The 22,070-nt window shown below is 41.9% G+C and overlaps 1 protein-coding gene across 1 annotated transcript; it reads right to left on the bottom strand.

Moving 5' to 3' along the window:
• Positions 1 to 276: 276 nt before the first annotated feature.
• On the bottom strand, positions 277 to 20,072 carry LOC129867278 (uncharacterized). The gene is made up of 8 exons (XM_055940572.1): positions 19,720 to 20,072; positions 17,448 to 18,702; positions 13,884 to 14,018; positions 12,562 to 12,736; positions 11,550 to 11,648; positions 11,255 to 11,346; positions 1,021 to 1,161; positions 277 to 835 (listed from the first exon to the last, which is right to left on the bottom strand). Exons 1-8 carry the CDS (start codon positions 19,878 to 19,880, stop codon positions 581 to 583), a joined length of 2,313 nt encoding a protein of 770 aa, XP_055796547.1. The 5' UTR covers positions 19,881 to 20,072; the 3' UTR covers positions 277 to 580.
• Positions 20,073 to 22,070: the final 1,998 nt, after the last annotated feature.

Here is a 22,070-nt window from a genome sequence, read left to right as displayed (position 1 = left end):
AATACCTATCCAGGCATTGTAAGATCTGTCAGGCGTCAGCAACGCCTGAGCAAAGGAACACGCCCTATATCTTCATTTGATGTCCGGGGGACTTTACCCTTTGGAACGCTGCACCAATCAGGGCCTGCCTAACCAGAATGACCCTGCCCACAAATCTGCATATAATTGCACCCACTTCAACTAATTTGGCTATTGCGGTTGTCCCTTTGAAGACTGAACATTAAAAAGATTCGCTGCTCATTTTAAAGGAGATTTTATTCATCCACAGACGTTTTGATCTTATGTGACTAATAAAAAGATGGACAATGACAACACAATCTGTCCAAGGTTGATACAAAAACGTTTACTCTGTATATAAAAACACACACACACACACCCGCACACACACCCACACCAGATATCAGAGTAACTGTTTTTCTTTTATTCATTGCTGTTCTTTCACACATGCCTAAATATACTGTATTTACATCATCATTAAAATCACCAGAATCTCCACTCAAATAGCCAGATGAAAAAACCATAGCAATATAGTTTTAGAGAAGTTTCTTGTCCCAGTCCATCCTACCATGCCAGCCCTCCATCACATATGAGGGATGGTTCCAGATCCAGGCAGCAGGTCTGGTTTGTCTCCTCCCGTCCCCCCGCAGGCTTTCCCCTCCCTGGGGCTCTCTAGTCCCTGGAGGCCCCCGATCATGGAGCCCAGGGTGCCGAAGCTGCTGGCACAGTGCTCCACCTGGGCTGACACGGACACACATAGGGCCCCCTGCTGGGCCTTGGAGCCCTGAGGCACGGGAATGGTAGCATTCTCACTGAGGCTCTGCACTGTCACACAGGACTGAGAACAAGAGAGGGAAGGGGTAGAAGGGAGGAAGGAGAGATGGAAGTGGGAGGAAGGGAGAGTGGCAGAGAGAGAGAGTAGGAGAAAGAAAGAAAGATAGGGGAGGAAAAAGGTGAGAGAGCTAGTTCCAACAAGTGTAATACATTGATGTACGCCGTTTGCCTAGGGTGTAATGCACTCACGTTCGCCATAGAAATGTCGCTCCCCACCAAAGTCTTCTTCTTTCTGGCTAGATTGGGGTTCCAGTGGCACACAAGACTGTCGTTCTGCACACTGTAGTTCTTGTGTCCGATCAGCCAATATGTGTTCATTTTCCCTTTACCCTGGGAGAGAGGCGGATATAACACTTTAGATGATTTAGTACGCTCGCTTTATTTTAAGATACGCAGTAATGTCTACTAAACTTTAAAATCAGCTGAACGCAACAACAGCTTTAAGTACAACTTTTGGCTATTCACAGCCTTTAATATCACTCCAGAAAAGTGGAGTAGCTCCGATAATGACTGTTGAACAACTCCTTTACAATCCGACAGGATAATGAGGAAGTCAACTGTCATCACACCAACATAGAAGAGAGAAGTGGTGTGTAATGAACTGTAAATAGAATCATTTTCATTGAGTGCTGGTGAAGTGTTTAATTATGTGGAGTCGATCCAGACTCTAATTAACTAACAAGTTAAAAGTGACTCAAAGTCCTCAGTGTGACTCATTGACCCATTAGAGCAGGGGTGTCAAACTTATTCCAGGGAGGGCCTACTGTCTGCTGGTTTTTGTTTTTTTCCTTTCAATTAAGACCTGGACAACCAGGTGGGGGGAGGTCCTTACTAATCAGTGACCTTAATTCATCAATCAAGGACAAGGGAGGAGCAAAAACCCTCAGCCTGCCGTGGAATGAGTTTGAGCAAAGGAGGATATACACTGAGTGCACAAAACATTAGGAACACCTTCCTAATATTGAGTTGCACCCCCTTTTGCTCTCAGAGCCTCAATTCGTCGGAGCATGGATTCTACAAGGTGTTGAAAGTATTCCACAGGAATGCTGGCCCATGTTGACTCCAATGCTTCCCACAGTTGTGTCAAGTTGGCTGGATGTCCTTTGGGTGGTGGACTATGTTTGATACACACCAAAAATTGTTGGATGTGAGAAACCCAGCAGCGTTTTTATTTTTAGATGTAACCTTTATATAACTAGGCAAGTCAGTTAAGAACAAATTCTTATTTACAATGACGCCCTATCCCAGCCAAACCCGGACGACGCTGGGCCAATTGTGCGCCGCCCTATGGGACTCCCAATCACGGCCAGATGTGATACAGCCTGGATCATAGTTCTTGACACACTCAAACTGGTGCGCGTGGCACCTACTACCATACCTACTACCATACCCTGTTCAAAGGCAAGTACATATTTTGTCTTGCCCATTCACCCTCTGAATGGCACACATACACAATCCATGTCTCAATTTTCTCAAGGCATACAATGATTGAGGTGGATTTAACAGTTGACATCAATAAGGGATCATAGCTTTCACCTCGATTCACCTGGTCAGTCTGTCATGGAAAGAGCAGGTGTTCCTAATGTTTTGTACACTCAGTGTAAGTTGTATGTATCAATCGGAGTGGTCATAACTTCAAAATCATATCTTATTAAACTGTGAAGAGGAGTGAAACAAGGTTGTGCACTATCGGCATATATATTTATTATGGCCATCGAAAAGTTGGCTATTAAAATTTGATCCAACAATAATACCAAGGGGCTAGAAATCCAGGGCTTATTAAAAACAAAGGTGTCATTGTACGCTGATGACTCATGTGTTCTTTTAAATCCGCAATTTGGATCCCTGCACAGCCTCATAGAAGATCTAGATAATTTTTATAACCTCTCTGGATTACCATCGGTATTATCATAGTTATTTTACTTATCATATTTACTTATGGCCCTACTTACAACATTAAAAAAAAAATATATGGATTATATGGAAACATATTCCACTTTATTTGGAACAGCAAGCCAAACTAAATTAAATGGGACTATTTATATAATGAATTTGAATTCGGAAGGCTGACATTATTAGAAGCATTAGATCACTTGTTTTGGTACTGTTGCTTGTTATCGGTTGCAGGTTCAGGAATGGCTAAAGAACATTTACCTGGAGCTAAGTCTGCAAATAGCACTGCTGGGTGACTTGAAAAGGCATTGCCAATCGATCAATAATACTCTTAATAAATATGTTTATCTTTAATATACAATCTGTAGAAACTATGAAAATACAAACTTCCTGAACTTTTCTGAACCATTACAGCACAGCTGAAAAATATATAGCAATTAGAAATCAAAACTGGATGGTTTTCAGAGATAGATGGGAGGGGTTGAGGGTAGCTGAAGGGCGTTGGAATACAATCAAATGAAAACAAATAAAAAAAGATAACTAATGTAAAATATACTGCGTCCGTAAAATGTATTTAGTATGTACAGTGCATTCGGAAGGTATTCAGACCCCTTCCCTTTTCCACATTCTGTTACGTTACAGCCTTATTCTAAAATGGATTAGCTAGAATCTAGCAAGAATTTGTAACATATTGTACGTTTTGCAAATACTTAACATATAATGAACTCAGCAAAAAAAGAAACGTCCCTTTTTCAGGACCCTGTCTTTCAAAGATAATTCGTAAAAATCCAAATAACTTCACAGATCTTCATCGTAAAGGGTTTAAACACTGTTTCTCAAGCTTGTTCAATGCACCATAAACAATTAATGAACATGCACCTGTGGAACGGTCGTTAAGACACAGACGGTAGGCAATTAAGGTCACAGTTATGAAAACTTAGGACACTAAAGAGACCTTTCTACTGACTCTGAAAAACACCAAAAGAAAGATGCCCAGGGTCCCTGCTCATCTGCGTGAACGTGCCGTAGGCATGCTGCAAGGAGGCATGAGGACTGCAGATGTGGCCAGGGCAATAAATTGCAATGTCCGTACTGTGAGACGCCTAAGACAGCGCTACAGGGAGAAAGGACGGACAGCTGATTGTCCTCGCAGTGGCATACCACGTGTAACAACACCTGCACAGGATCGGTACATCCGAACATCACACCTGCGGGACAAGTACAGGATGGCAACAAAAACTGCCCGAGTTACACCAGGAACGCACAATCCCTCCATCAGTGCTCAGACTGTCCGCAATAGGCTGAGAGAGGCTGGACTGAGGGCTTGTAGGCCTGTTGTAAGGCAGGTCCTCACCTGGCAACAACGTTGCCTATGGGCACAAACCCACCGTCACTGGACCAGACAGGACTGGCAAAAAGTGCTCTTCACTGACTAGTCTCGGTTTTGTCTCACCAGGGGTGATGGTCGGATTCGCGTTTATCGTCGAAGGAATGAGCGTTACACCGAGGCCTGTACTCTGGAGCGGGATCGATTTGGAGGTGGAGGGTTCGTCATGGTCTGGGGCGGTGTGTCACAGCATCATCGGACTGAGCTTGTTGTCATTGCAGGCAATCTCAACGCTGTGGGTTACAGGGAAGACATCCTCCTCCCTCATGTGGTACCCTTCCCACAGGCTCAACCTGACATGACCCTCCAGCATGACAATGCCACCAGCCATACTGCTCGTTCTGTGCGTGATTTCCTGCAAGACAGGAATGTCAGTGTTCTGCCATGGCCAGCGAAGAGCCCGGATCTCAATCCCATTGAGCACGCCTGGGACCTGTTGGATCGGAGGGTGAGGGCTCGGGCCATTCTCCCCAGAAATGTCCGGGAACTTGCAGGTGCCTTGGTGAAAGAGTGGGGTAACATCTCACAGCAAGAACCGGCAAATCTGGTGCAGTCCATTAGGAGGAGATGCACTGCAGTACTTAATGCAGCTGGTGGCCACACCAGATACTGACTGTCACTTTTGATTTTGACCCCCCCTTTGTTCAGGGACACATTATTCAATTTCTGTTAGTCACATGTCTGTGGAACTTGTTCAGTTTATGTCTCAGTTGTTGAATCTTGTTGTGTTCATACAAATATTTACACATGTTAGTTTGCTGAAAATAAACGCAGTTGACAGTGAGAGGACGTTTCTTTTTCTGCTGAGTTTACAAATTGTAATTTATAACATATACGAAATGGGTGATGGACATCACAAATGTGTACATACCATACAAAACATAACATCATACTAAACGGAGTGTCTTGGATTTCCATACAGAACAATACGAAATACTCTTGAGACCAGATTAAGATAGATCATCCACTACTGGACTTCTATTGTGAAGTGGCAAGGATACATCGTAAAAGGTTATCTATCATAGGAGCTTCCTTCCCTTCATGTCCAATATGGAACAACTCCTTGTTTGCCACAGGTGGAAAGACACTGGCTAATATTACCTGGCAACGCCAAAACATCAGTCAGGTGGGGCAGTTCGTAAGGGACAGAAATATTATACCATTCCAACAGCTGATATCAGAGTTTGGCCTAAATAATATTGCATTTCTACATTATTTACAGCTCAATGCTGTGTATTTCCTCAAGGGTTATTGATGTGGGATCTAAAAATGCTTTAGACAACAAACTGAGGGATGTTGCTATTGGTAAAGGAACGGTTTCCTCCCTATAGAAGCTGATTGGCCCTCCAGGACTATGACAATGGACTAGATGTTCACTGGGACACTATCAGAACACATGTAAACCATAGAACATACCCTAAATATATCGGTTCATAATCTAATGAATCACTCGTTTTTTATGTTGTCCTGGTGATTGTGGGTGCATTCGCTTCCATGCCGACCAGTGGGGCCTGGTCCAATCGCTTTGGGCTTCACCCGGCCGACGACTTGGCGCAGATGGGGGGCAAGCGCACCCACTGATAAGAACAGCCATTTGTATTGAGACATCTTAGCGAGCGTGCATAAATATGTCAGTCTAGATATGAAGTCATTGTTTTAGCAGTATCCACATCGGTTTTAAACTACAGGAACAATAAACTATGGAACAATAAATCAGCACAATCTACTTTCTCGGTTTTTCAAATTGCTGGCGTCTTGGAGCTAGAATTGGGATCATGTGCAGTGCCTTCAGAAAGTATTCACACCCCTTGACTTTTTCCACATTTTGTTGTATTATGGCCTGAATTGAAAATTGATTAAATAGAAATTGGGTGTCACTGGCCTACACACAATACCCCATAATGTCTGAAATGTCTTGAGTCAATAAGTATTCAACCCCTTTGTTATGGCAAGTTTTAATTTATTTTATTTAATAAGTTGCATGGACTCACACAAAAGTGTTTGACATGATTTTTGAATGACTACCTCATCTCTGTACCCCACACATCTGTAAGTCGAGCAGTGAATTTCAATCACAAAGACCAGGGAGGTTTTCCAATGCTCGCAAAGAAGGGCACCTATTGGTAGATGGGTCAAAATAAAAAAATATCCCTTTGAGCATGGTGAAGTTATTAATTACACTTTGGATGGTGTATCAATTCACCCAGTCACTACAATGATATAGGTGTCCTTCCTATCTCAGTTGCCGGAGAGGAAGGAAACCGCTCAAAGATTTCAACATGAGGCCAATGGTGACTTTAAAACAGTTACAGTGTTTATTGGCTGTGAGAGGACAAAGCTGAGAATGGATCAACAACATTGTAGTTACTCCTCAATATTAACCTAAATGACAGAGTGAAAATAAGGAAGCCTGTACAGAATATGCATATTGTTTACAATAAGGCACTGAAGTAAAACTGCAAAAAACGTGGCAAAGAAATTCACGTTATGTCCTGAGTAAAAAAGTGTTATGTTTTCAGCAAATCGAACACATCACTGAGTACCACTCTTAATATTTTCAAGCATGGTGGTGGCTGCATCATGTTATGGGTATGGTTGTCATCGGCAAGGACTAGAAAAAAAAGTTTTAGGCTAAAAAGTAACAGAATCGAGCTAAGCACAAGCAAAATCCCAGAGGAAAACCTGGTTCAGTCTGGTTCCAACTTACACTGGGAGACAAATTCACCTTTCAGCAGGACAATAATATCTATGTGTGCAAAGCTCTTAGAGACTTAGCCAGAAAGACTCACAGCTGTAATAGCTGCCAAAGGTGATTCTAACATGCATTGACTCAGAGGTGTGAATACTTATGTAAACAAGGAATTTGTGGGAAGTGCATGGAGGAAGCCATCTTTATGCACCTCCGCCATTGTTTTGTGTACTGTCTAAACACAACCTTTCTTTCAATACAATAAGGCCAGTGTTTCTTAATCCCTGTCCTGGGGACACACATTTTTGTTTTGGCCCTAACACTACACACCTGATTCCACTAATCAACTCATCATCAAACATTTGATTAGTAGAATCAGGTAGTGCTAGATCAGGTAGTGCTAGGCAGCGTTTCACTCGGTCATGGGGACCCGAAGGGGTGCACATTCGATGATTAGTTGATTATTTGAATCATGAGAGTCATTCCACGTCCCTTTTGATTAGCTAACGTGCAGTGGTGAAAGTAAGCCGGTACTGTCCGGGATGGAGTACTGGCAAAATAAATAATGACGGTACACGTACCGATTAAAGATTAGCCAATTGCAATAATAAGACCAAAGATCTCAATGAACCCGAAGGCTTCTATACTGGAATTTATCATGTTATGACTGGTTCTGCTTAACGGTATGCCACATATAAAAACATATTTAAGAGTCTATTTGACGCACCCGTGCGGGCGGCAGCGTAGCCTAGTGGTTAGAGCGTTGGACTAGTAACCGGAAGGTTGCAAGTTCAAATCCCCGAGCTGACAAGGTACAAATCTGTCGTTCTGCCCCTGAACAGGCAGTTAACCCACTGTTCCTAGGCCGTCATTGAAAATAAGAATTTGTTCTTAACTGACTTGCCTAGTTAAATAAAGGTAAAAAAAAAATTAAAAAAAAATCTAAGTAACGTAATAAAACAATCCCCATCAAAATCCTTCAGTTCAAGCTAGAGAAATCAGTTTTTTTCCTCTCACGACAACGTCTCTAGCGTCTGAACGGTTTGACCTACAAACTAATAAGAACACTCTATGGAAAAATGTGACTCTCACGAAGACGATGATGTTCCCTGTTTTGCTCTCTGACTCGTCTGAAGTCGGTAACGCTGATGTGCCAACTTTTGTCTGTAGCATCCGAACCGTTTGGGCTACAAACTAATATGACCACACTGTGGAAAGGGGACACTGTCACAAACTCGATGGTGTCAAGTCATGGGACTCGTCTGAATGGAACCTATACAAATGAATGGAAGTATGGCGGTAGTATTGTGCCAACAAAAAGACGTTAAAATATTTCATGAGCTTTCTTATATCTCCAAGATACACTGCATTCAGAAAGTATTCAGACCCCCTGACTTTTTCAACAATTTGTTACGTTACACCCTTTTTCTAAAATGGTTTACGTAAATGTTTTTCCCCATCAATCTACACACAATAGCACATTATAACTAAGCTAAAGCATTTTTTTTTTTTTTTGCACATTTATTACAAATAAAAAAATGGAAATATCTTATTTACATAAGTATTCAGACCCTTTGATATGAGACTCAAAATTGAGCTCAGGTGCATCCTGTTTGCATTGATCATCCTTGAGATGTTTCTACAACTTGATTGGAGTCCACCTGTGGTAAATTCAATTGATTGGACATGATTTGGAAAGGAACTGTCCGTAGAGCTCCGAGACAGGATTGTGTCGAGGCACAGATCTGGGGAAGGGTACTAAAAAATGTCTGCAGCATTGAAGGTCCCCAAGAACACAGTGGCCTCCCTCATTCTTAAATTAAAGAAGTTTGGAACCACCCAGACTCTTCCTAGAGTTGATCACCCGGCCAAACTGAGCAATCGTGGGAGAAGGGCCTTGGTCAGGGAGGTGACCAAGAACTCGATGGACACTGACAGAGCTCCAGAGTTCCTCTGTGGAGATAGAAGAACCTTCCAGAAGGACAACCCTCTGCAGCACTCCACCAATCAGGCCTTTATAGTAGAGTGGCCAGACAGAAGTCACTCTTCAGTAAAAGGCACACCGCTTGATGTTTGCCAAAAGGCTCCTAAAGGACTATGAAACCGAGATTGAACCCTTTGGCCTGAATGCCAAGCGTCACATCTGGAGGAAACCTGGCACCATCCCTACGGTGAAGCATGGTGGTAGCAGCATCATGCTGTGGGGATGTTTTTCAGCTGCAGTGACCGGAAGACTAGTCAGGATCGAGGGAATGATGAATGGAGCAAAGTACAGAGAGATCCTTGATGAAAACCTGCTCCAACAGGACAACGACCCTAAGCACACAGCCAAGACAACGCAAGAGTGGCTTCGGTACAAGTCTCTGAATGTCCTTGAGTGGCCCAGCCAGAGCCCGGACTTGAACCCGATTGACATCTCTGGAGAGACCTGAAAATAGCTGTGCAGCAACACTCCCCATACAACCTGACAGAGCTTGAGCGGTTCTGCAGAGAAGAATGGGAGAAATTACCCAAATACAAGTGTGCCAAGCTTGTAGTGTCATAACCAAGAAGACTCAAGGCTATAATTGCTGCCAAATGTGCTTCAACAAAGTACTGAATAAAGGATCTGAATATTTATGTAAATTTGATTTCAGTTTTTTATTGTTAATACATTTGCAAAAATGTTTTAAAAAGAACTGTTTTTGCTTCGTCATTATGGGGTACTGTGTGTAGGTGGATGAGAGGAAAAAACAATTTAATCAATTTTAGAATAAGGATGTAATGTAAAAAAAAATACATTGAAAAAGTCAAGGGGTCTGAATACTTTCTGAATGCACTTTATAGGACAGACACTTCAAAATTCCCACAAGTGTCATGGGACTCATCTGAAGGTAACCAGTACCGGTTAAAAAAACAAATGGAAGTATGAAGGTAGTTTTGTGCCTACCCCCGAAAAATAGGTTAAATATGTGTAAAAAATATATATACAGTACCAGTCAAAAGTCTGGACACACCTACAGTGAAGACATCAAAACTATAAAATAACACATATGGAATCATGTAGTTACCAAAAAAGTGATAAAGAAATAAACATTTATTCCACAAATTCACTTTTAACAAGGAACACCTGTTAATTGAAATGCATTCCAGGTGATTACCTTATGAAGCTGGTTGAGAGAATGCCAAGAATGTGCAAAGCTATCATCAAGGAAAAGGGTGGCTACTTTGAAGAATCTGTTTAACACTTGGTTACTTTGGTTACTACATGATTCCATTTGTGTTATTTGATAGTTTTGATATCTTCACTATTATTCTACAATGTAGAAAATAGTAAAAATAAAGAAAAACCATTGAATAGGTGTGTCCAAACTTTTGACTGGTACTGTATATCATTCACAAGTGATAGGCTAATATTGCCACTCATTACACTATTCTTGATTTAATCTTGTCTTAATATATACTAAATAATATATGTGTGAAATTTGTTTTTGATTTAGAATGGACCATCATCATGCACTTGTCTCGAAACAAGGGCAGCGGAAAAAAATACATGCTTTTAAATAGCGATTGGAGAACGCTTTTCCGGTGGGTTCATTTTCATGCTAGCCAGGTAGGCTATACTCCTGTTGTAAAGAGAAGCAATGTGCTTAATATTAGGAAAGATGAGAAATAAATAGGATATAGTAGGCCTAGTCTATAGAAAGCTGATGGGACCCTCCTCTTTTTAATAGAGGCCATCACTCTGTTTTCTCACGCAATTGCATAGCATATAGAAACGTTGCTCAACATGAGCTCATGCTCTCATGAAGTGTTTGATTCGATTTTTGATCACATTTGCATTGATGTCAGAGTGATTAGAGGGACAATAGATTGCTGAGTGTCAGGCAGTTAGCAAGTTTGGTAGGCTACTAATGACCAGCAGCAGCATCAGAGCTTGTAGAAGCCTAATTACCGTGACTAAATGGTCACGTGGAATTTGACTGCCGTCATGACTCGTGACCGCTGGTGTGGCGGTAATACGGTCACCGTAAAAGCCCTTCTGACGACTCATACTAAATTCTTCTGCTGCTCTGTTGTTTGCTACATACCTTAGTCTGAAACTGCCATCATCGTCTTTGTGGTGACCAGGGGCACGAGGGGTGTTGCACAAAAAGTCTTCAGCAATTGGATCGTCTCTAACCAATCAAAGCCAAAGACGAATTTTCAAACTGCTGCTTTACCCATGTGTGTTCTGCCTCTGGCCCAACCCATCGGTTTCTGGACCAAATGTATTCATACTCTGGGAAGTGCTCAGATCCAGACTCATTGCGAAGAAGAAACCGTGGGCGTGACGTAGTGTTTGGACAGATCAAGGAGTCTGGCTAGCCAGGCAAGATTAAGCCTATTTCAGGACTAAAAATAGAACTATATTTCCCTCAAAGAGAACTTCAGTGGTATGCTATTATTCCCCAGTGTCAATAGAAGAGCCTTACCTTCACCTCGATCTCTCCTCTCAGCTGGAGCTCGTAGGCACCGTCCTTCATCAGTGCCAGGTATACGGCTGAGCTGGCGTGGATCCTCTGAGCTGACACACACACACACACACACACACACACACACACACACACACACACACACACACACACACACACACACACACACACACACACACACACACACACACACACACACACACACACACACACACACACACACAGAGAAAAGTGGAATGTTTGTACGAAAAGAGAGGAGAGTGTTTGTGTGAGTGCACGCATGCCGTACACCTACGCAGGCTGGTGGACTCCATTCTAGAGGCTGTGTTGACAGTATCTCCAAACAGGCAGTATCTGGGCATCTTGTAGCCGACAATACCTGCCACACATGGACCTGGGGCAAGGAGAGCAAATGAAGAGAAAGACAAGCCTGCTACACCATAATATACTCACTGATATTTACTTTGGTAATAACCCTTGGTTATAGATAGATAATCAGGTTATAGACTGAAATCAAACCTACCACAGCAATAAGTATGCAATATATAATATATACACTGAGTGTACACAACATGAGGAACACCTTCCTAAAATTGAGTTGCACCCCCTTTAGTCCTCAGAACAGCCTCAATTGTTCGGACGATGGACTGTACAAGGTGCTGAAAGCGTTCCACAGGGATGCTGGCCCATGTTGACTCCAATGCTTCCCACAGTTGTGCCAAGTTGGCTGGATGTCCTTTGGGTGGTGGACCATTCTTGATACACACAGGAAACTGTTGAGCGTGTAAAACCCAACAGCGTTGCAGTTCTTGACACACTCAACCCGGTGAGCCTGGCACCAACTACCATACCCCGTTCAAAGGCACTTAAATATTTTGTCTTGCCCATTCACATGCTGAATGGCACACATAAACAATCCATGTCTCAATTGTCTCAAGACTTAAAAGACTCCTTCTTTAACCCGTCTCCTCCCCTTCATTTACACTGATTGAAGTGGATTTAACAGGTGACATCAATAAGGGATCATAACTTTCACCTGGATTCACCTGATCAGTCTATGTCATGGAAAGAGCAGGTGTTCCTAATGTTTTGTACACTCAGTGTATATTGCCACACAGAAAGTTCCCTCTCAGGAAATGAAAATTGTTTGAATTGAATGAAATATTGCTTGCGTACCCATGTCTGAAAACTCAAAGCATCAGCCTGTTAGGTGAGTTCATCAGGTACTTTTCCAGCACCAAAAATGATGTGATTTGTACATGGGTAAGAAAAGTGTGTGTGGGTGCGTGGTGGGTGCGTTCTCTCACCTGTGTGTATGCCTGCGCGAAGCTGCAGTCTCTTGTTGGGCATGTGGGGGATTGCCACCTGTCTAACTGCTGCCACCAGGTCCAGCGACATCTTGGCGATCTCGTCAGCGTGCTTGTCCCCGTTCCTCTCAGGCAGCCCACTCACCACCATGTAGGCATCGCCTATCGTCTCCACCTGGGGGAGCAAATACAATGGGTCCACTCATGATAAGTGAATTTCAGATAGGTCGGAAATATCCCAACACTCAAACTTACACACTATTTAGTATGAAGTGACTTATTGGCCATGCATACTAAATAATATGCTAGTATGTAGATTGGGACATAGGCAGTGTCCGATTAAACATAATTGTGTTTTAAATAGTAGGCGCTTTGAGTATGCAAAAATAGAAAGTTTTACAACTTTAAATGCCAGGATGTCACACTTTGCGGTGGCTTATTTTTGTATTTACCAAATGAGGAGAAACAAACTTCACAAACCAGTCAGAGTTATACTTAAACTACATTTTTAATAATAAGAGCTTTGCAATAGCATTTGACTTTCAATGATGCACTATCTCTAATGAACCCGTTGAAAGTCACAACAGAAATTTACAAATATCTTTTATAACCAAGATACACCCCTCTCAACCTACATGACGAACCACACATCTTAGGAACAGTTCACAAAGAAATACTTTTACTTGAGAGAGAGGAGAATCCCATAGCCAGATAGCATTCGCTATAAGTTATCGTTCAGTTTGGTCCCTAAGACGAGGTTCTAATCTCGTTCCTGGTACTTCATAGCACAAAAACATTACCTCATTTTATCTGGAATGCTCTTTAGGTTTCATCACCAAAAGACATCGTAAATCTCCTCTGTCAGTGCTATCTCATAGAGGCCCATCCTCAGTAGAACAGACACACAATAGTTAACAGAATACTCTATTCTGTCGAATAAAACAACCATTATAATGCAATACAAGCATTATAATATAATCTTGCAATTTTCCACGACAACTTACTTAGGCTTTTTGTCTAGTATGAATTCGCTGCACACTATTGAGTGGTCTTATCAGACCCACATATGTTTGACAACAGCTAGTAATCAGATAAGGGGATGGGCTGTATCAAAATGAAGGAATGGGGGGGGAACAACCCCATTGCGAATTAGATGATGCCTTCTCAGTATGGATGAGCTTAGTATGTTGATATTTGTTCCATTTTTGTTCAAAATAGTATGTAGTATGGGTAGTACAAAGGATTTCGTTTTAGTAAGTATTAAGCAAGAAAGATTTTGGTCCAATCCAATCTCCATGTAGGCTACCCCAGTTCAGTCTTACCTTGTAGACATCATAGGAGTCGATGCGAGTGTCGAAGCACATGTACAGGTTGTTCAGCATCTCCACGACTTGCAGAGGGGTGCAGGAGGCCGAGATAGTGGTGAAACCAACGATATCAGAAAAGAAAATAGTCACCTGTACAGAAAAACATTTTTTAAGATGTCTCTCTTGGCCTCATCATATGTTAAATTGCAAGTGCTAGTACAGTCAGTACATTGTAATTCTATTAATTTCTCTCTTATTTATGGCCATAGGACGATCATGTGCACATACCCCCTCAGATTTGTCTTTTTAATTTTTCAGATGTTAAATTAATTACTAAACAATTTTAAGCCAATGTTTTGTCATAATTATTTATAAAAAGATGTATCAGCGGAGGGGGCACACTAACTGGACCAGGCAAAGAGTACCCCCGCTATTCTCCCTAGTAAGATGGGCAGGACTCACAGGAGGTGTGCTTGTAAATGAATTTGATCAAGCTATGTATGTTGACTATTGATTACTTCTTGATGAATAAATCAAATTAAAATCTTTTGTTGTTTCTCTGTAATACTAGCCACCTAGCAATTTTATGAAGTAACTAGCTTCCAAGCCATTTCAGGCTATCAATCAAGTTATACCAGCTTGTCTAACTACACTATATACAAAAGTATGTGGACACCCCTTCAAATGAGTGGATTCGGCTATTTTAGCCACACCCGTTGCTGACAGGTGTATGAAATTGAGCACACAGCCATGTAATCTCCATAGACACACATTGGCAGAAGAATTACCTTACTGAAGAGCTCAGTGACTTTCAACGTGGCACCGTCATAGGAAGCCACCTTTCCAAGAAGTCAGTTCATAATTTCTGCCCTACTAGACCTGTCCCGGTCAACTGTAAGTTCTGTTATTGTGAAGTGGAAACAATGGCTCAGCCACGAAGTGCAGGCCACACAAGCTCACAGAACGGGACCTCCGTGTGCTGAAGTGCATAAAAATTGTCTATCCTTGTTTGCAACACTCACTACTGAGTTCCAAACTGCCTCTGGAAGCAATGTCAGCACAATAACTGTTCGTCGGGAGCTTCATGAAATGGGTTTCCATGGCTGAGCAGCCGCACACAAGCCTAAGATCACCATGCGCAATGCCAAGCGTCGGCTGGAGTGGTGTGAAGCTCGCCACCATTGGACTCTGGAGCAGTGGTGTGATGAATCACGCTTCGCCATCTGGCAGTCTGACGGACGAATCTGGGTTTGACGGATGCCGGGAGAACTTTACCTGCCCCAATGCATACTGCCAGCTGTAAAGTTCGGTGGAGGAGGAATAATGGTCTGGGATGCTGGCATGCTTGCTGGCAAGGTTGTTATACCTTAGAAATGACTGAAATTGCTTTAATTATTTTGTAGGATACTAGGATACTATATACCAGTGCGGCAGCTGTACTAAACTCATAAGGTATAAAAGTTCTTATGGAATTAATGTAGGGAGGAGGTCAGAGACCTGGCCGGGTGGTGCCAGAATAACAACCTATCCATCAACGTAATCAAGACAAAGGAGATAATTGTGGACTACAGGAAAAGGAGGACCGAGCATGCCCCCATTCTCATCAACGGGGCTGTAGTGGAGCAGGTTGAGAGCTTCAAGTTCCTCTGTGTCCACATCACCAACAAACTAGAATGGTCCAAACACACCAAGACAGTCGTGAAGATGGCACGACAAAGCCTATTCATCCTCAGGAAACTAAAAAGATTTGGCATGGGTCCTCAGATCCTCAAAAGGTTCTACAGCTGCAACATCGAGAGCATCCTGACTGGTTGCATCACTGTCTGGTACGGTAACTGCTCAGCCTCCGACCGCAAGGCACTACAAAGGGTTGTGCGTACGGCCTAGTACATCACTGGGGCTAAGCTGCCTGCCATCAAGAACTTCTATACCAGGCGGTGTCAGAGGAAGGTCCTACACATTGTCAAAGACTCCAGCCACCCCAGTCATAGACTGTTGTCTCTGCTACCACATGGCAAGCGTTACCGGAGCGTCAAGTCTAGGGCCAAAAGGCTTCTCAACTGCATTTACCCCAAAGCCATAAGACTCCTGAACAGCTAATCAAATGGCTAACCGGACTATACATTGTATCCCGCCCAAACCCCTCCAGCCCCCCGCCAACCCCTCTTTTACGCTGCTAATACTCTCTGTTTATCATCTATGCATAGTCACTTTAACTAATCCTACATTTACATATTACCTCAAATAGCCCGATTAACTGGTGCACCCGCACATTGACTCTGTAGCTGTACCACCTGTATATAGCCTTGCTACTATTATTTTTCACATTTAAAAACAAAAATATATATTTCTTTACTTATCTATTGTAACCTAATACCTATTTTTTACTTAAAAACTGCACTGTTGGTTAAGGGCTTGTAAGTAAGAATTTCACTGTCAGGTTTCTGTTGAATTCGGCGCACATGACAAATAAACTTTGATTTGATTTTGTGCATAATGTGCATAATTCATTAAAATGATAATTGAACTGTTAAAGATGTATGCTTAGATAACTTATGTAAAAGAATAGACACATTTTTCACATAGATTTAGGCATTATGATTATGGCTCTAGATTTCAAGAAAAAGCTGTTTCAGGTGCTTAAAAAAAATCTAAATTCTACGACTTCCGATAACCCCCCCTCCATCAACACGTACTTTGTGTCCCCTCTAAAATAATAACTGCATGACGCCATTGTGATTTCAATCTACATTATTTTACAAAAGAGACAGTGATCCACGGTAAACATGAGCAAACCAATGGCGTGTCATTTGTAAGTGTACTGCACAGTCATATTGAATACTTATAGTGTCTTTGAGGGTTCCCCAGGAATCTGTCTTATGGCCTTCACTGTTTAACATATATGACCTAAGACAGTATGACCTTCCTCATGTGTGTCATGATGTTGATACACAAATGTTTGCAGATTATACTCTTGTACTAATATTGTGTTCCATTTTCAGAATGTTCCATTGCTGGAACTCAAAGAAGCCTGTGTAAAAACGGACCACATCCCCTTTGGTAGCTAATAGCCCTGAGCAGAGTGCTTTTGGCCCAGCTGCTTCAAGCACCTCAATGAGCTGGATGCAATTTGCACCTGCGTAACCCGTTTTATCTCCTAATGAATATGGAACACCGTAATTATAGGCAATTACAACAACAATAAGAACAAAGACACCAAATGCAGGGATCATTCAGCGCGTTGGTTTGGTGATCTTGCCAAAGTATTGCACCAATACGGTCCTTTACAAGGCCCTCACACTAATTTGTTTCAATGCTAAAAGTGATGAGGAAGAGGGGAAATACACCTTGTGCCAGTGTCACAGAGAAAGTGTATAATCTTGCTGATATTTAAGTTGGTTATAGACATTTTAAAGAGTTTCTTTAACTTAAAAGTTGTGGTTAGAGTGTGCTATAAAGAAAACAGGATTCTTGAGAGGTTATTTGCTCTACACAAATAACCCCTTTCTCTTCCATATGGTTCTTTATAATGTTGAGAGGGATTCACTGAAGGGTTGTGGCTAATTTTGAATTCCTAACTCTCCAGCATAACCAGATAGTGATGACCATGGGATATGGAAATGAAGACGCAGCAAGAAATGGAATTGATCGACATGATAGAACTGAAATCCCAAATCTGCTCAGATCAATCAAACCCACCTTCTCATAGCTCTCCGCCTCCACGTGCTTCTGCTGTCTCAGCTGCTTAGCTACGGTCTTGGGCAGCATCTGGTGCAGGAGGTCCTCGGCCAGCTGTCTCTGGCGCTTCAGGTCCTCGGTCCTCTCCTGCAGGCTGCATGCATAGTTCTGGATCCACTCTGTCATCTGCTTGAAGGACACCAGCACCAGTGGATAGATCAGGCAGGCCAATGTCAACAGGGAGATCCGCATGCTGAGGCCTGAGAACATGGCCCTGGATCGGAGTTTCAGAGCTGGCAACGTCCCAGCCAGCAGGCACGCCTGGGTATCCCTCAGAGCCTGGATGCCAGTCTGAGAGCCTGTGAGGATGCCCACTGTTCCCACCGTGCCAACCGCTGGGATCTGCCAGGGGGTGGAGTCAAAGATGTATGGGTCGACTTTGAGGCTGTTGGTCAGGTTGAGCTTTAGGTGAACGTTCTCCAACCAGCAGTCCTCTAGCGTTTCTGACAATAGCTGGGCAAAGGCTAGACGGCTGAGTGCGTGGATCCACTTCTTGTGAAAGTCAGCTTGGGTTCCTACGGAAGGGAGTTCACTGAACTGGTGGTTGAGTTCCAGGAATGTGACCATCAGTCTCAGTGAGAGGACATCTTTCCAGTCTGAAAACTGCTTGATCTGACGAATGTCCTGTTCCATGTCCCCCCAAATGTCCAGGAGTCTGACAATGGTCAAGGAGAACACGGACATGTCATTGTTGTCCTCAACTCCCCATGTTGTGTTCAGAAATTCTGTCAAATCTTCCCTAAGTTTCTGGCTGAACTCCACCAATTCCTCGCTGCATGGGTGACCCTGACTGTTTATGTGGCCCTCCATATCAGTGCAAAGTCTAATAATCACTGGTAAAATGCTAGTCAGTGGACTTGTACACTTTTCTTGGTGTGTCTCGTTACTCCTGTACTTTCTGCATAGACTTCTCCTGTTTTGGAGTTCCCCTATGAGTTGGAGAATAGCCGTGGTCCTGCAAGAAGTCAGCTCGGTGACAGCGGCCTCTGTGGCGCGCAGCAGGTCCAAGTTGGAGCTGAGGTCGACGGAGACTGAGCCGAGCAGAGCCAGAAACGAGAGCAGACAAGCAGTCAAGATGCGACGAACAATGCGGTTACTGCCGAGACACAGAGAGAGAGAGAAACTGCAATATATATATATATATATATATATATATATATATATATATATATATATATATATACATACATACATACAGAAATAAGGATATGATTAAATAATACAATAGATTTTCAATATGAAATATTATACAATTATACCATTATCACATAAAAACCTTGGAATCAAGGCTGAGTTGCTATTTATTGGTGAATTAATAGATATGTGTAGGATGTAAACGTTTGATTAGACTTAGAAAAAAAGTTTCTGGACAGAACCAAAAAGGGTTCTATTGCTTGCTTCATACACTGAGTATACAAAACATTAACATATGCTCGTACCATGTCATAGCTTTCACCTGGTCAGTCTATGATTCCTTTTTGATGTCACTTGTTAAATCCACTTCAATCAGTGTAGATAAAGTGGAGTAGACAGAAATCCTTCTTTAACCTTCACACAATTAAGACATGGATTGTATATGTGTGCCATTCAGAGTGTGAATGGGCAAAACAAAATATTTGAATGGGGTATGTTAGTAGATGCCAGGCACCGCGGGTTTGTGTCAAGAACTGCAATGCTGCTGTTTTTTTCACACTTAATAATATCCCATATGTATCAAGAATGGTCCACCACCCAAATGACACCCAGTGCAAATCAGTATTAGGAAGGCGTTGCTAATATTTGGTATACTCAGTGTATATGGCATTTGTAGGGTTATTTGATCAGAACCCCATGGGTTCTTCACTGAACCAAAATGGGTTCCTCATAGAACCTTTGGGCTCCATATAGGGTTCTATATGGAATCAATTTCCTGTTTGGTTCTATCTAGAACCTTTCTTTCAAAGAGTGTAGGCTAATAAATTGGTCCACTTACTCAATCAAATAGGCTATCTTTCTGCGAAAAGGCTAAAATAACGTAGCACTTTATAGGATAGGCCTACAATAGTAAACTAAGGTGTTCAGTTTGTAGGCTATTAACATTTATAAAAACAATACACACAATTGACATACACACCTGCAAATATTGCAGCCGCTGTCTGTCTCTTCCTGTGTCTTTGGTGCGACTCTTCGTTTACGTCTGCTTTTCTGAATTTTGGTAAATGTTCCTTTCAGAGAAGCCGAGGACAGGGTCCCAGATGCGAAGCATTCCTTTTTCATGTACTCCAAAGATGACATGGACTCGTCGTTCGAAAGTAAATCGCGAATATATATTTAAAAAAAATTATGAAGTAATTTCAAGAGAATAAAATGTGAACATTGTGACCTATTATTTACAAAAATGTCTGTCATTTGGACCTGGAATATCGCATGTTCCAGCTATCAGATAGGACTCATAGGATGCCTATTAATGGTCGCAACTAGTGACGTGTGTTGGATAATTGTGAGGTTTAATTTCTGCCAAGGGAGGGAATACATGCCAATCAAATCTCACCTCGTTTCACCCAGGCATTTAAACAGAAAAAAAAGTAATACATTATATTGTAATTTTATCATGCTTCTCTTTTAAATGTATTACATTTTCATATTGACATTTTTATTCGATGACAATTTACAAAAAGCACACTCAACAATTGCCCATCATCTTCTCCCTGTGGTTCTACTTGAACATGTAGGCTACGATAATAGTAATGAAAATTGTGTTAAAAGTCATGGAAAATGTGTATGAACCATTTACAGTGAATAATCAGAGGTAACATAATGTCATTTGTGAATTTCGGTGAACATATTCTAATGAACCGACATGGATAAAGACAGCTCCTGCGCTTCTCTCATCTGAAGTCAAGCACTGGTAATCAACCTTAAATAAGTTCGTTTTTGTTTTCAAGCTAAGGTAATGTCCTTTGCGTTTTCTCACCACACCAAAACAAAGGATATTTCAAGAAAGGGTGAAAACCCACATAAGCCATGAACAGTAATTCAAAGGGAGTTTAAACGCATGGCAAGAAGCATTTCTTATTTTTTCATGTTATTATGGAGCAGACACTAAATTAGGCAAATCAATAACTGGATGGAGCCTACAATTTCCCTTGTTCCCTTATTGTTGCAGCCCTTATTTTGCATACAAAAATGTACCTTATTTCCCTTTATTTAGACTCTCTCAAATATCGATAGGCTAAGCCTATGCTCAAGGGTGGACACAGCTGTCACGGAGTCCCATAAACAAAACCAATTACGCAATATTAATTCATTCCCCCGTTCGTGGAAAAACATATTTTTCAACCAACTCTTCCCGATAAAGGAAAATCTCTCAATTATAGATATGAGTGAAAATCAAATAATCAATTAAATGAGAATCCAACTCAATTGGAGTCCATAGGATATTTTTATACGCTAATAAGATTGTGCCCATCATTTTGGAGTTCGTGTTAAACATGAAACGAATGAATATTGTTAATGAGTGTAATAATACAGGATACTTTAACTATCAGCTGCAACAAATCACTTCTGCTTAATCTAGTACAGTGACAACTAAAAGATACCAAAAACGATTTAGTCCAATCAATGTAAGCTAAATATGACGTGCTGTCCATTGGTCTGATTTATGTGTGTGTGTGTGTGTGTGTGTGTGTGTAAGCGGCGATTTTAGCATGTAAATCTTGGTAGGGCAAAAAATATATATATGTGGGATCCATGCCAGCAAAGCTACTGCGCAACTGCAACGGATGTGAAATGGCTAGCTAGTTAGCGGTGGTGCGCGCTAATAGCGTTTCAATCTGTGACGTCACTCGCTCTGAGACCTGACGTAGTTGTTCCCCTTGCTCTGCAAGAGCCGCGGCTTTTGTGGCGCGATGGGTAACGATGTTTCGTGGGTGTCAGTTGTTGATGTGTGCAGAAGGTCCCTGGTTCGAGCCCGGTGAGGGACGGACTAAAGTTATACTGTTACACAATACTAAACAATATATTAATTGCACTATACCACTGCTACACCTGGCTATCAGCGGAGCCTTGTCTGGCAGCGAAACAGTTCATTCAGCCTCATTTACAGCCTTAAAAAAAACATAGCTAATATGGCTGACTTACTTAAACAAATGTGGTTTCTACTGACAATTGAGATGTACAAACTATGGCATAAGGGGACGATAAGCGGATAAGAGGCAATCCGTAATTTCGATTAAAACATTAATGTGTGAGCTAGGATGGACAAAGCTCTTACAATATTCAATGATTACATTTCTCAAAAAAAGGTTGTAGGCTACATATGCACCACCAAGTCAGAACAGTAGGTGAAAGAGGGGAAAATAGACCAAACTATTAGCGCGAGGCACATGTGCCACTAACAGCTTACTACACAACATACACTTAGTATTACTTTCTTTGCTACAGTATACATATCTCCCTGGCATATTACATAATGTATGCAGTAGC

This window comes from Salvelinus fontinalis, chromosome 2 (assembly GCF_029448725.1).
Source record: "Salvelinus fontinalis isolate EN_2023a chromosome 2, ASM2944872v1, whole genome shotgun sequence".
Taxonomy (NCBI): Eukaryota; Metazoa; Chordata; class Actinopteri; order Salmoniformes; family Salmonidae; genus Salvelinus; species Salvelinus fontinalis.
The sequence above is the reverse complement of the archived record's forward strand: the minus strand, read 5'-3'. Positions and strand labels throughout refer to the sequence as shown.

Excerpts from the sequence above, each read along its gene's own strand:
- LOC129867278 (XM_055940572.1), bottom strand. The coding sequence starts at position 19,880 with ATGTCATCTTTGGAGTACATGAAAAAGGAATGCTTCGCATCTGGGACC. Across the intron at positions 18,703-19,719 it reads AGCGGCTGCAATATTTGCAG|TAACCGCATTGTTCGTCGCA; the intron begins GTGTGTATGTCA and ends GTGTCTCGGCAG. Across the intron at positions 11,347-11,549 it reads AATGGAGTCCACCAGCCTGC|CTCAGAGGATCCACGCCAGC; the intron begins GTAGGTGTACGG and ends TGTGTGTGTCAG.